At 42.4% G+C, this 15,691-nt stretch overlaps 1 protein-coding gene across 1 annotated transcript; it reads left to right on the plus strand.

Moving 5' to 3' along the window:
- Positions 1-10,949: 10,949 nt before the first annotated feature.
- Positions 10,950-11,295, plus strand: LOC129685737 (formylglycine-generating enzyme-like). The gene has a single exon (XM_055619243.1). It carries the CDS (start codon positions 10,951-10,953, stop codon positions 11,293-11,295), a length of 345 nt encoding a protein of 114 aa, XP_055475218.1. The 5' UTR covers position 10,950.
- Positions 11,296-15,691: the final 4,396 nt, after the last annotated feature.

Raw genomic sequence — 15,691 nt, forward strand, 5'->3', positions numbered from 1 at the left:
TGCACACTTGAACATGCATTCATACCCCCCCACACACACACACACTATATTAAGGTGAGAAGTCAGTCTTGGGATCACCTCATGAACTCTCAGATCACTGGAGGCCTAAACTACTAAACCAACCTCACAACCCCGTCCTGTCTTGTCCATCAGCTCTTGCTTATTGTCCCCTGAATTAATAGATTTGATTAACATTCTAATGCTGCCTGTATCATCACATCAGCATGATCACATTGTGATAAATCTATTTCTTCTTGTAGCAGCATTTCATCCCACTGAGCTGTGCGCTAATCTATTCATATGGGCAGTCCTCACCATGAAAGCATTCCATGACGAATCCTAGGAACAGCCTACTTTCCTAGTGACATAACCTGCTCTGTCGCTGTGACCTAGACAAAGGATTCCTCACAGTCACAAGAAAATGGAGTCTTCCCAGAGGTGACTCCTTTTCTTGTTCACAGGATGGTGATATCAACTACTTATTCTAGACCAGGAAGGAAAAAAAGGACCCAAAGCTTGACTTTCTTGTTAGATTTCCCAAAGGAGAGAATGTGGCACCATTCCTTTCTCTTCTCTGCAATTATATTCAAATTAATTTGCTCCTGACCCAGTAGACTTCTATTCAGTTCTGTATCCGTTGCGTTGCATCACACCCCCAAGAGTTTCCTCTTTCTACTGTTGGATAAGTTTTCAGAAAATATTTGAAAACTTTCCGCTTCCTCTTCATTTGACAGAGTGTGTGAAGCAATTTCTGCAGACTATTTCCTCTGGGAGTCTTCCTGAGGAAAATTAAATGACAACCCATTGCTGGCAGAACCTTCTGAATTGTGGGAGAGGAAAGGACTAGGGAGGCATGCTTACTGTCTGTCTTTGGGTTGCCTGGTGGTGGTGCACCTGAGGCCTTTTAGGGTTTTTACACTTGATAATTTTTCACAGATCTTATCAACACATTACGCTAGAGACCATTTAAATTGTGTGTGTGTCTGCCTATGCCCCAGCAGGTGTGTGAAGGGTCAGAGAACAACTTTGTGAAGTTGAATTTGGTTCTCTCGTTCCACTTTTTTGTGGGTTCCAGGGATCTAAGTCAGGCCATCATGCTTGCAAGGTAAGAGCCTTTACTGTCTGAGCCATCTTGCCAGCCATAGAAACCATTTATTAAGGTCTTACATTATTCTCAGCATGGATCACCCTGCTGAATCTCATCACCATCCTAAGAGATGGGTTGTGTTACCGTTTTTGGTGGATGAAGAATTTAAATTCTAAAATTCAGGGACATTGCTTAAGATCATTCAGCTGCAAGTAGGGGAGAATTGCCTGACTCCTGGGGAATACCTGGGATTCTTATGGTGTTGCCCTGAGATCAGCAGCAGCACCATCACCTGTTACCCAGGGAATTCCCAGAAATGCAAATTCTCAACCTGCTCTTCAGGTGGATGGAATCAGAAGTCCCAAGCTAGGGGTGGCAGGTAGGAAGCAATCTGTTTTAACCAGCCCGTCAGGTGCCTCTGATGGATGCTAACAGTAAGGTCTCAACTGTGCCTTGCCTTCTATGTACACTTGTAATTAAGAAACTGTGCAGACCTCCAGAAAATGACTCCAGATGCTTGGGTTTCTTGGCCAGGAAGTGGGGAGGGCCTGTGGCTTTCTGTTTCTCAGCCAGATGCCTGAAATATCCCATGGTTTATGAGACCCTCCACCAAAGTTTTCAGGAACTGGGCAGTTAACATTCTTCTGAATTCCCCTAAAAAGCTAGAATCTGAGGTCAGACTATCTTTACTTGGTCCCTGGATTGTTGTTAACACTACCACCCCATGCAAGATGATGCTCACACTTCCCTAGTGTGGAAATGGAGAGTGGGAAGAGAGGTGGGGGGGGGCAGAGTCTCTTCCAGTTGCCTCATTCTTTCAAGCATACTGTGAAAATGGCGGACTGTGCACTTTCTGGCATCTTTGCCTGTGAGTTCAGTCTTCACCTAGAACTGAAATGTACATTTGGCCTAATTTTCTCTTGTTATATAAAGAGAATCAATCACAAACCTAGTACTCATACTGTAAATGTGTGGTTTTTATAGCTCTGTGGGACACAAGTCCAACACAAATTTCATTAGGACAAATTCAAAGCTTTAGCAAGGCTGTGCTCTTGAGCAGAATTTTATTTTTTTCTATTTCCAGCTTATAAAAGCCACATTCTTTGGCTCTTGGCTCTCTTCAAAATCAACAATGTTGTATGCATTTGACCATTATTTCATTTATCTCTCTGGATGCTTTTTATAATATTGGAGAGTCCAACTTAACCCCTTTGTTTCAGGCATTTAACTTAATCACATCTGCAAAGTCCCTTTTGCCAATCAAAGACATGCACTTATGAAACCTTATGAAAGAAAGTTTTCATAAGAGCTTTGATTTAAATGGAGGCTGGCTTACAGACTCAGAGGTTTAGTCCATTTTCGTCATGGTGGGAGCTTAACAGCACACATAGCACTAGAGTGGTAGCTAAGAATTATATCCTGATCTGTAGGCAGAGAGAGAGAGAGACAGAAACAAAGACTCAGGGCTTGCAATAGGCTTTTGAAGCCTCAAAGCCCACTCCCAGTGACACACTTCCTCCAACAAAGCCACACCTCCTAATCCTTATAATCCTCTCAAATAGTTCCACTTCTTGGTGTCTATGAATTTAAATATATAAGCCTATGGGCATTTCAACTAAAACTATCATAATATCTATATTTAGAATAATTTTGAGGAAAAACTGAGTGCTAGAAAAGCACGGGTAACCAAAGCTTAAAAGATTACAGACATCCTAAGACAGCTCAGAAACAAAGCGATACTCCAGGAATGTGGCAACAAATGCAGTGCCTGATGGGACCAGAAGAAGATGCTGAACTGCAGTTACAGGCAATGGTGAGTCACTTCACTCTAGGAACTGAACTTGGTTCCTCTACAAGAGTAGTACCTGCTTTTAACTGCTGAACCATTTCACTAGCACCCCCCCCCCCCCCCCCCTGAAACTTTTTGGTATAGGGTCTTGACTTAGTTGTTTGTTTTGTTTTTGTTCTTGTTTGGTCAATTTGACTTACACTAGAGTCATCTGGGAAGAAGAGCCTCCATTGAGAAAAAGCCTTCATCAGATTAGCCTGAGCACACCATTGTTGCAATACACATTTCTTGCCACATTTCTCTATGGCCTCTATTTTAGTCCCTGCCTCCAGGTTCCTCTCTTGAATTTCCCCCCTGACTTCCATTCATGATGGAGTGTGATTGTGATGTGTAAGCCACATAAACCATGTCTTCCCCATGTTGCATTTGTCATGGTGGTGTATTTTCACAGCAACTAAAAACCTAACAGGCCTCATGCTTTACATTTGTTATATAACTGAGGATGACTTTGAACTCCCGATCCTCCTCCTGCTTCCACCTCCCAAGTGCTGGAATTACACCTTCCATTTTACAACCACAGGGATTATAAATCTATACTGCTAAGCCTGGCTAATCTAGTGTTTCTCTTCTTACGCTTGCATACAGGGAAGTAGGCAAAGACAGGAAACAGGGTTACACCAGTTTAATGAATAAACTTAAATCTTAAGACTGAATTTTGCCTCATCTTTTTCTGTTCTGTGAGACAAGATAGCTCCAAGCAAAGTTGTGAGCCTACAAGCTGTGGTCACACCCTCTGGTTAACCAAAGAGGGACTGTAAGAATGGGAGTTAGCTGTGTGTTCGGTGTTGGAAAGGTGATGTACAATAGTCACTCTCTGAGTGTACAGGGTGCTCATGTGTTGCACTCTGAAATTTCCTTGGCTGATGCATGGCTTTCATAACAGTAGCTTGGCATTTTATTTTCTAAATAAACGGGTAACAAAAGTCAAACTGTCACTGTGGAAACGTCTGAGGTGGCCATCTGTCTCGCCTTTATTGAGCTCTCACTCTTGAAAATGTTGGTCCTCATTCTTATCACTGTTGTTACTTGACTCCAAACATCATGGAAGTTAGGGTCCTAAAGAGACTCACATGATTTCTAACGCTACTGCCTTCTCTCTCTCTTTCCAAAGGCACATAAAGCATCGTTTTCTTGCTGTTCATTTCTTTTGGAACCGGTTCTTGTTCTTCTCATTTTTCTCTTCAATCACTACTGTCCAGAAACAGCCAGCAGATAAAGAAATGGGAAGTTCCAGCAAGGATGATTCTAGCTTGTACTGGTGTTGTCAGTGGCATGCTTTCTTGCTCCAACATTGCAAGGACAAAAATGCCTCCCACAGCACAGATGCTGGGGACTAACCCTAGAGACCAACTCTATGAGAGGGGTTTTTAAAATAGTTTTAAAAACTTGTGACTTCTTGAGACCCACTTCAGATTTCCAGAGCAATGCTTTAAAGCCATCCCTGAAGTGATTCTAACGTAAGCTACGTGTCCTCTTGACCCAATTACAGCAGACTGGACCAGAGACATCTTTCTCACTCAAGTGCAGCAACAGGCTCCCCTTTGGGCTTATGGTATTTTGTAGTGTGAAGAAGAGAAGCAAACCGGGCTTCCCCTTCACAGAAGCTAAATAAGGAAATTGATACCTTGAGTGTTGTTATAGAAAAAGGAGTCGAGGTTAAGTGGGGCTGTAGAAGGTCATGAGCATGCTTGAAACAGGAACTGCAAGTAGAAGCTATGGAGCTAAATAAAATCTTAATGCAAAAGAAGGGGAAGTAGAAGAGGGCAAGCTTACAGGAAAGAAGGCCCAAGTGACAGGGAGCGGCAGAAGTTGGCGAAATGGGGAGGGAAGCAGGGAAGCAACCATGTGGACTTGAGGAGCACCTGCAGGGAAGATCTAGGGAGCGGGTACACACTCTAAACCTGGTCCTGCAGGTTTCCAGTCTTCGCCGTGTGCCAGCTCCTCATGCAAAACATTTTCTTAAACTTGTGCTGCTGACGGTTGAACCTAGGACCCTGAATATGCTGGTCAAGCACTGTAGCACCCAAACATACCTCTGCCCTGAAATCTAGTCATTGCAAGCAACAGAATCTATATCTGTATCTGTTATATTACATGCATCACAAAAAATAGATCATTGCTTTAATAAATAAAAGAAATCCGAACAATGGGTTGAGGGGGGTGTTCTTCCTAGAGAGTCCTTAAAGTCCCGTCAGTGATTATTAAAAGAAAAAAATTTCGAGGTATGCTAAATTTCATTCTAGGTTAAGCTTTTCACATACTTAATCTGGTTTACTACTCACAGAATCTCTGGGGAGGAGGTTGATTTGTTTGGTTTTGCAGTGGTAGGGATCCACTCTGAGGCTTCTGGAATGTTAGGTAAGAGTTCCACTATTGAACTATGTCCCTAAGCCAAGAAGGAGGCATTACTGTTTCTAATTCACAGGGGAAATAAATGAAGGCTGCAGTAACATTTTTTTAAATTTAATTTTTTATTCTTTGATAATTTCATACATGTATCTATCTTGGTCATCCTGACTCCCATTACCCTTTCTCAGCCCTCTCCTACCTCCATTAAACCTCTTCTTTCCAAGTCTTCCTACTTCCATGTCTTAATTTTTTAAAAATTGTTTATTTCTGTGTTTGAGTGTTTTGCCTGCATGTATGAAATGACATTGTATATGTGCCCTGATGCTCATAGAGGCCAGAGGAGAACACTGGATCCTCTAAAACTGGAGTTACAGATGTTTGTGAGCCTCCATGTGGGTTCTGGTAATCAAATCTTAGGTCATCTAGAAGAACAGCTCCACTTGTGATGGCTGAGCCATCTCTCCTTCCTCTCATATCTTCATTTTTTGCTTTCTGTCTCTGTCTCTCTCTGTGTGTGTGTGTGTCTGTTTCTATCTCTCTTCTCTTCTCTCTCTCTCTGTGTTTGTGTGTCCCACTGAGTTTAATTAGAGTTACAGGAATAAGTGTGTGTGTGTGTGTGTGTGTGTGTGTGTGTGTGTGTGTGTGGTCATTGGAGAGTGTGCAACATACTTGTGGTTACATCACATAAGACATTACTCTCCAGCAACTCTTAACTGCCAATAGCATCTCACAGATGGGTAGAGCCTTATGAACCCCTCTTCCACTGATGAGAGAATGTTAAGGGTCTCAATATTGTACAGGTAACCACAGCTGCTCTCTCTTCACAGAGCATCCCCCCCCCCTTCTCAGGCTCTTACATTTTCCAACCTCATTTCCATCATGTTCTGTGAATACTGTAATTGCTTAGCTTACATCCATTGTAAACAGCCATCTCTTAAACACAAAAGCACAACCATTATTAAGCTAAAATATGTATTACTTTCTCAACAGTTTGCTTCTCCTTTAGAGACTGAGGGAATAGTTTATTGTTTATTACAATAGTTTATTACAATAGGAATTGTTTTATTCATATATCCATTAACTCATTAAAAGTTCACTCTGAGTGCTTATCATGTGCCAGGCCTTTTTTTTTTTTTTTTTTTTTTTTCCTGATACAAGCAGTAAACAAAAACTCTTAACCTTCATAGAGTTTACAGCTTAATGGTATGGTATGACCATTACAGCGGTTAATTTTTCTATCAGTTTGATACAAGCTAGCATGATCAGTGAAGAAGGAATTTTACTGGAGAAAATGCCTCCATAGGATTGACACGAAGGCAAGTCTGTAGGGTATTTTTTATTAATGATTGATGAAGGAGGGCCAAGCTCACTTAAAGCAGTGCTCTCCCTGGACAGGTGGTCCTGGATATTATGAGAAAGCCAGCTGAACAGACCATGAGCAAGCAAGCCAGTAGGCAGCACTCTGTGATGGCCTCTGTGTCAGTTCCTGTCTCCAGGCTCCAGCCCTTTTTGAGTTCCTTCAGAAATGGACTGTGATGCTGAAATGTAATCTGAAATAAGCCCCTTTCTCCTCAAGATGATCATATCATTTAATCACAGCAATAGAAGCCTGACCATAAACCAAAAGGGTTTGAGGACTTTGAGTCACAAACACACACCAGCACTGACCTTTTGAAAGGGGGAAAGAAACCCAAAAATTATCCTTAACCTGGACTATATACTGTGTAGAGTGTCCACAAACAGCTTTGGTTTGTGCAGTGACCTTTTAGTTTCACCAATTTAAAAAAAAAATGGTAACAGTGATAGGTTTCTTGCCATCTGTTTGTTAAATCAAAAGAGAAAACGCATGAAAGCCTTCCCCTAGCTTCTGTAAGAAGAAAAGGTCTTTATGTTAAAAATTAAAAAAAATATGTTAGAATGGTTCAGTAAGTGCTCACATACTCATCAACTAGTTACCACAATTATCAACTCATTCTTATGTGTCATGTGTTCCTGCTTTTTTTGGGTTAAGGGAGCAAATACTTAGCAGCGAGCACACACGGAGTTCTCCTATGTGTATTAATCAGCAAAGGAATTAAAATTTTTTTGGAAGTCTTATTTTCTATTGTGAGAGTTTTGTCGGCATCAGTGTAAAGTACACTGCAGGCATGCCTGGTACCCTCAAGGGCACTGGATCCTTTGGAACTGGAGTTATGAATGGTTGTATCCTGCCGTGTGGATGCAGAAAACTGAATCTGGGTACTTTGGAAGAGCAGAGAGTGGTCTTACCATCTCTCTAGCCCTCAAATAAATTCTTAAAAAAAAAAACAAAAAACAAAATGAAATCAGGGTCTGGGGGGAATGTCTCAGTGGTAAAGAGCACTTGCTATTCTTCTAGAAGTTTCAAGTTTGATTCCAACATTCATATGGTGGCTTACAACCATCTGAAAACCCAGTTTCGGGGTATCTACTTCCTTCTTTTGGCTTCCACAGTCCCTGCCCACACATGGTGCCCAGACATACATGCAGGAAAAGCACCCATATTCACATAAATACATACATATACACATAAATACATAAAGATAATTTAAAATGTCTCATTGTTGTTTACATAAGGCTCATGTATTAGATTTAATTAGTATGTTACTGTATCTTCTTCTTTTTTTCTTTTGACATAGCATTGAGGTTGGTCCCAAACTCCTGGGCATCACTGATCCTCTGACATCAACCTGCAGAATATCTAATATTAAGAACAGCTACCAACTGTACTGGCTGGTTTTGTGTCAACTTGGTACAAGATAGAATCATCAGAGAGGAAGAAGCCTCCCTTGAGAAAATGCCTCCAAGAGATCCAACTTTCAGATATCTTTTCAGTTAGCAATTAATAGGGGAGGGTCCAGTCCCATGTGGGTGGTGCCACTCCTGGACCAGCAGTCCTGGGTTCTATAAGAAAGCAGGCTGAGAAAACCATGAGGAGCATGCCAGCAAACAGCACCCCTCCATGGCTTCTGCATTACAATTGCCTCCAGGATGATTCCCTGTTTAAGTTTCTGCCCTGACTTCCTTCAGGGATGAACAGCAATGAGGACATGCAAGCCAAATAAACTCTTTCCTCCCCAACTTGCTTTTTTGGTCATGGTGTTTCATCAGGACAATAGAAACTCTAAGACACCACTACATTGGACCATTGCCGTGTCTGTTCTGATCTGTAGATGCCCCCTTTCATCTTACTTTTGTTTTTGTCTTACAGTCTATTTGGGATGGATCTGTGGAACAGTCACTACTAAATTTTAGAATGAGCCAGGTATGGTTGCATAGATATGTGATACCAACTCTCTGTAGGCTGAGGTAGCTGGATCAGGAGTTCAAAGCCAACCTGGACTATGTAGCACAACTCTGTCAAAATGAAAACAAACAAATAACAACACCCCATAATATCTTCAAAATGCATTAGGATATTAGAAGAACTTGTAAAAACACAAGGTTCATCTGGGCATGGTGAGTGGTGCACTCCTTTCATCCAACACTTGGGAGGCAAAGGAAGGAGGATTTCAGAAGTTTTGAGTCCAGCTTGTCTACACAGTAAGTTCCAGGTTAGTTAACACATACAAAGTGAGGTTTTTTTTGCTTTATTATTTATTTATTTCTATTTATTCCTTTTATATCCCAATTGAAGCCCCCTCCCTCAGCTCCTTCCAGTCCCTCTCTCCCTTTCTTTCCTCCCTCTATCCCCTTTCCTCTATTCCATCAAAAGGGGGAGTTCTCCTCCCCTGCCATCTGCCCATAGCTTATCAGGTCTCTTCAGGAGTGCCTGGATCTTCTTCCTCTGTGGCCTGGCAAGGTGTCATTACCAGGGGCAAGTGATCAAAGAGCAGGCAACCAAGTTCACGATAGAGACAGCCCCTGCTCCCCTAACTTGGGACCCATGAAGACTGAGCTGCCATGGACTACATCTGAGCATAGTGTCTTTAAGCAGCTAAAAAGAGGAGTGGCATGCAGGGGTTGATGAGGCTGGGCAGTGAATGTCTCAGTGAGTAAGAATGTTTGGTATGCAAACATCAGGACACCAGTTTGAATCCCTGGCCTGATGTAACCTGACCCCTGCGTAAGCCTGAAACCTCAGCACTTTGAGAAGAGGTAGAGACTGGAGGATGGCCTCGGTTTCCTGGCTTTGAGTTAACATCAAGTTCAGTGAAACACAATGTCTTAAAAGTAGAGAGTGATAGAGCAGGACATCTGATGTCTTCTTCTGTCCTTGGCACACGCCCGAATATCACCCCTTCTTAGAACTGCTGTGTGCTCTTTCCATAGATTCTGCTAAAGTGTTGCATTTCTTTTATTAAAAAAAATAAGTTATTTATTTTTATTTTATGTGTTGGTGTTTTGCCTGAATGCATAGCTGGGTGAGGGTGTCAGATCTTGAAGTTACAGACAGACAGTAGTGAGCTGCTTTGTGGGTACTAGGACCTGAACCCAGGTCTATCTGGAAGAGGCAGACAGTTCCCTTAACCGCTGAGCCATTTCTCCAGCCCATGTGCTAGCATTTCTAGTACGTTATCAGGTTTATGCTCTTGCTGTTGGTGTGGTCCAAACTTTGTCAAGTGTTATTCTACAAATTCCCAGAGTCTAGATTTCCCTAACTCTGCTCACTGGTGTACCGTCTTTCACCATGTTCATTTTCTGCTTTTGAGTCCATGTACTGAATTGTTTATAATTAAAATTCATGTTAGATTTGCTGGTTAGAGTCTTTGGAGTTAGATTTTGGTTTTGACATGTTTGCTATGTGATTTGAGCAGGTCACTTAATTGTTCTGTCAACCCAATATAGGAGCATCATTGTGAGGGTTAAATAATTTTTTTAAAGATTTATTTATTATTTATACAGTGTTCTGCCGACATGTGTGCCTGCAGGCCAGAAGAGGGCACCAGATTTCATCATAGATGGTTATGAGCCACCACGTGGTTTCTGGGAATTGAACTCAGAACCTTTGGAAGAACAGCTAGTGTTCTTAACCTCTGAGGCATCTCTCCCGACCAATTTGTTTGTTTTTGAGAAAGCGTTTCTCTGTGTAGCTCTGGCTGTGCTGGAACTTACTCTGTAGAACAGACTGGCCTCGAACTCACAGAGATCCAACTGCCTCTACTCCCCCGTCCTCCGCCCAATGCTGGGATTAAAGGTGTGTGCCACTACTCCAGGTTAAATACTTTTTCATTATTATTTTATCTTTCTTTCTTTCTACTTTTCTTTCTTTCTTTATTTGAGACAAGGTTTCTCTGCGTAACCCTGTCTGTCCTAGAACTCACTCTGTACATCAGGCTGGCCTAGACCTCACAGAGATCTGCCTGCTTCTGCCTCCTGAGTTGCTGCGAGTAAAGGCATGGACCACCACCGCCCAGCTAAATATTTTTTTTTTTAAATGACGTTTTAATTTAGTGTAATGGTGGTGGTTAGCAAATGATGAATAAATATGAATATTTTTCAACTACGAAACCAGAGAGGGGCATTTTGTCTGCCGAAGGCCTTGATTATCTAAGAGGTTTGTTGTGTTTTGCATACTTTCAGCATCAGCAGGAGAGCCCCAGACTATTTGGAAGCTTTGCCAGCCTATTCCTTAAATTAGCCAAAGGCAGTGCTTGAGGCGAGGCAGATCACGTGACCGTCCGGGTCACATGACTCGCGGAACAACATGGCTGCGCCCGCGCGAGGGCCAGCTCTCGGCTGCAGTACCCGGCCGGCTCACGTCTTCTTGTTGCTGGTGCTGGCGTGGGGGGCGGCCGGGAGCGAAGAGGCCGTGGCCGGGGAAGGCGCAGCGTCCCTCGCGGGCTCGTGCGGCTGCGGAACGCCCCAGCGGCCCGGGGCCCAGGGCAGCTCGGCGGCCGCGCAGCGCTACTCCCTGGAGGCGAACGCCCCGGGCGTGGACCCGAGCCCGCGACCGCTCGCGCTCACCAAGGTGCGCCTTCCCTTCCTGGGCCATGTGGGTGCTGCCGGACTCCGGCGTGAGGACGGGATGGGCCAGGCTCGGGGTGTTTAGGAAGTCCTGGGAAGGGTCTAACCACACCCCAAATCGCTCAGCTGCAGATCCCATTTGACAGAAGTCCCTTTTCCTGCTCCTCCCCATCGGGAGGTGGGCCGGGATTTGTGGCTGAGTTTATCACTGAGACTTAGAGAGAGTTTAGCTTGAAGACTGTTGTCCAGTTTTTCTTACCGCTCCTTGCCCACTTCCCTCTTCCTCCACCCGGCCCTCCTGGTGAAGAGCTAAGAATTTAAAGTCTGACGAATTCGGGTTTACATTCTTGTTTTAGTATCTGTGGAGAATGAGTCTCCAACACTGTCTTAAACTCACCTGCAGTCTCTTTCAATGGCATCTGCTTGACCGACATTTGTATTTATTCTGTTGTGCTTAGCACTTCGATCACAAGGAAGGATCAAGCCAAGCGTACTTGCTTTATTGTTTTTATTTACATATTTTGCATAGTGCCTGGTTGTGTAAGATGTTAGCATGTACAGATGAAAACAGTGAATAAAGAAATGGTTCTTCATTCCATCTGCCAGGTACTTTATCTGTGTTTACATTTGTGGAATAAAGTTTAGGGAATTCACCCCGGGTCCTCTGTGTAACACTTTTTTTTTTTTTTGTATTCCTGTACAATCTATTCTTGTTTCTCATTGCACTTTTCCCCCCTCTATGTTAATTGGCACTAATGTTCAGGACTTGGTGAGGGACCCATGGTAGTTGGCATAGAAACGACTAAAAATGCTTTTCTTCAGACTTCACTTTCCAACTAAGCTGTGGTGATGGTGGCAGTTAGATTTATGACTACTTGTTCCTATTCTATAAATATCCATAGTATTTGGGGTGGGGGAGCTGTTGCCCAATGGCAACTTGTCTGTTTTACTCACTGTAGTATTATTTTCCTGCTACCTACTTGACGATGGAAACAATTTTAAGTCTGTTTTATTCTTGATGGACTTCCTCCCTCCACTGACTATCCTATTTTAGGCGTTTGTAATATCCGTTGAGTGATGTTTTGTCTTTTTTGGTAGCTACAATATTGAGAAGCTATTTCATGGGTTAAAGCTATCAGGAACTTTTCAAAGAAGCACTTGTACACGTATACTTCTACTGTATTCACCGCCCAAGAATCCTGTGCAGCGCATTATCTTCTAGTTCATAGATGAGACAACTGAAGCTTCGTGAATCAAATCTCATTGCTGGAAGAAATTTGGCTGCTTTTCCACCAATGAGGAGTGTCTGTGTGCAATGTGGCTAAAGTCCTGTGTAGCTAACATAGTTGTTGGCGTATGGATTTCTTTTGCCTGACCCTTTTATGTCAAGTTTAAGGAGTAAAAAGAAGGACATGGAAAAAGAGCCTTACAAAAGAGTCATGAATGGATTTATTTCATTTTTGTGCATAAAACAAAATTCATACAGTAGAATATGGAATCATGATAGCTTAAAGTGAAGGAGGAGAGATTTATGGATTCTCTGTACTTGGGAAGTTTGAGAATGCACATAGCTGTAGACATAGTTGGACCCTGGACATCAGGCAGCATCGTTGGTTGTCCCTTAGGTCTTTTTACTTTAATTTGTCTTTGTTTCTCCATAACACCCTGTCTCCTAAACAAGTTGGAAGAGGAGGACTTTCTTCTTGATGGCTCCAGGAAAAGTTCCCAGGTGAACTTTGAGCCATGATCTTGTTTCTAGTTGAATCTTTGTGGTCAGAAGAATTCCAAGATTGGCCAGGCTGTAATATATACATTGTATTAATAAAGTGTTAAACTCACTGAGAAGTAAGCTATGAGCTAAAGTTGGCTCCCCCACATTAGACCCAAGAATGTTTGTCTTAAGAGTGTCCTTCAAGTTCCTGTTATCCCAGAATGGATAAAACATTGTATCCTTGAACACTACTGAGAGATACCTTCCCAGTATGGAGACTCTGCTACTATTTATTCCAAGATACACCAAAGCCTGTGGTGGGAATTACTACTGGGAAGTCTCACCCAGAAGACTTTCTGCTTTGGACCAGTTTTGTGGATCAGAGGTTCCAGCTGACTCTTTGCTGCTTAGGACTTCCCCACTAAATTTCTTCTGGTTAGTATATCTTATCTGATGCTCTCCAAGCTTGCTGTTTGGAGAGCAGCTTGCTAATTAATTCATTCATTGGAGACTTAAAACATGCCTGTTGTGGGTCATTGTGGTTGCTGAATACAGGCCTTTGTCACAGGACCTGTAGCTGATTCACCCATCTTGGGTCAAACATGTTTAGTGAGGTTTTGAGAAGTGATTTTTTTTTTTTTTTCAAAGAAGTCTTCAGATACTTCTGCATATGAAGGAGTAGATGCTTGGTAGGCAAAAGCTGGCAGTTGCTCACATAGTCCTTCTATGACAATGGAGTGATTCTTGTCTATCTTATGCTTCAGTCTTTAAAAAAAAATACGTGTTATGTGTATGTGTGTGTGTTTTTTGTGTTTATGTATGTGCTTCCATGAAGGTCAGAGAACAACATTAAGGAGTCAGTTTTCTCTGTCTACCTTTTTATGGGTTCAGGTTGCCAGGCTTGTGCAGTAAGTGGCCTCACACTCTGAGCTGTGTCGCCAGCCCCTCTGGGTCTGTCTTGAGCAGGCTGGCAGAAGCTGTGGTGTAGCGGAGGCTTTAAACTCGCCTTTAAATACAGAGAAGAATGGAGTTTTGGACTCTGTTCTTTCCAGGAAGACATAACTAAAATGGTCGTTTAATTTGTCCCACAGTCCTGAAGAGTGAAATATCTGGATGTGTGGAATTGCACTAGAATGGACATTTTGTAGGCAGAAACCTTGATTGGTATAAGTTAGAAATTATGATCTACTTAGAGCAGTCTAGAGCTATTTTTATCTGTATCCAGAATGGAAACTTGGCTTATTCAGTGCTCACTGTCTCCGTTGGTTAATCAAAGAGGGAAAATAAACTAGGCCAAGAGTCAACAGTGCAAGCTGTGATGGTGTTACCATTGTTGGCATTCACCTTGAGGGCGAAGAGTTTGAGAAATAATTAGTAATTGTAGAGAAGTCCATTGGGTACAGTGTGCAGGCACAGCTTCCTTTAGGCTGTGGACTTGAGCTGAAGGACATGAAGCTTATTTTCATAGCAAGACCTTGTCTTCTCTAGATGTGTGTGCGTGTGTGTGTGTGTGTGTGTGTGTGTGTGTGTGTTTCTTCACTATAACATGTAGCTCATAGTTAGGATTGTCTTACAAAGAATGGACTTTTATAATTTTACTTATGAGTAATTCAAATAGTAACTTACTCACATTCATGGTCTTATTCAGTCAGTGAAGATCATTTGCATGTTGACTGTGGATCTTGTGCCATGTGGTGTGCTGGAGGTTTTGAAATGTAAAGTTTGTTTTGGGTTCATAAGGAGCTTAAGATACCGATAAGGAGAAAATATGTGACTAAAGAACCTGTGAAGATAGCTCAGTTGGTAAAGTGCTTACCCTGAAGGCATGAAGAGGGACCACAGTTTGATCCCCATTGCACACATGCAAAGCTGGATATGGTGACATGTGTTTTTAATTCCAGTATTCGGAAGAAAGACACAGGAAGATACCCGAGGCCAGTCTGGCCTAACTGGTGAGCTCCAGGCCAATGAGATCCTGTTTCAGTGAAGCTGGATTATGTTCCTGAAGATGACACTGGAGGTGGTTCTTTGGCTTCTACAACCACATCTGTGTACACACACACACACACACACACACACACACACAGATGTACAAACAAACATGCACATACGTAAAGCATTAAAAAGGAAACTGTGTTTGTGCATGAGACAGAGACAGAGAGAGACAGAGAAAGAGAGAGGAGAGGTGTTATGATAGAGATATGCATCAGAGGAAGCAATGTGAGCTACCCTAACACAGCTAAAAGGAGGGTGTGTCGCCTGAGAGGCCAGAGAAGTGGATAAGCTGTAAACAATGACGTAATTTCCAAAGGGACAAAGCGTATGGAACTTTTGCAGCCAAGTACAAGTAAGAGGTGGTGGTAAATGTTAGGTTCCGATGTTTTGATATTGCATCTCAAAATATTTTTTAAAAATTCCTGCATAATTTTAAATAGGAAAGTAGATTTGATCAAATTGACACTTCAGTTTGTTGATTAATTCGTTTACTACATCGTTATTTTGAGACAAGATCTCACTGTTTAGCTCTGGCCAGCCTGGAACTTGCTGTGTAGACTAGTCTGGTCTTGAATTTATAGAGATATATATACATCTCTGTCTGCCCTGTGCTGGGATTCAAGGACCCATCATGCCTAGCTATTTTTTTTTTTAAATAGATGTTATATCTACTTGGTTCTAAAACTTCTTTTTAAATGGGTGTAGCATGAGAAAAATACTTATACTACCCCCCCCCCAATCAAATGCAAGCAAACCTTAAAATCTGTGACCGTCT

The sequence above is a fragment of the Psammomys obesus genome, unplaced genomic scaffold (genome assembly GCF_907164565.1).
Source record: "Psammomys obesus unplaced genomic scaffold, mPsaObe1.curated_primary_1811, whole genome shotgun sequence".
Classification (NCBI taxonomy): domain Eukaryota; kingdom Metazoa; phylum Chordata; class Mammalia; order Rodentia; family Muridae; genus Psammomys; species Psammomys obesus.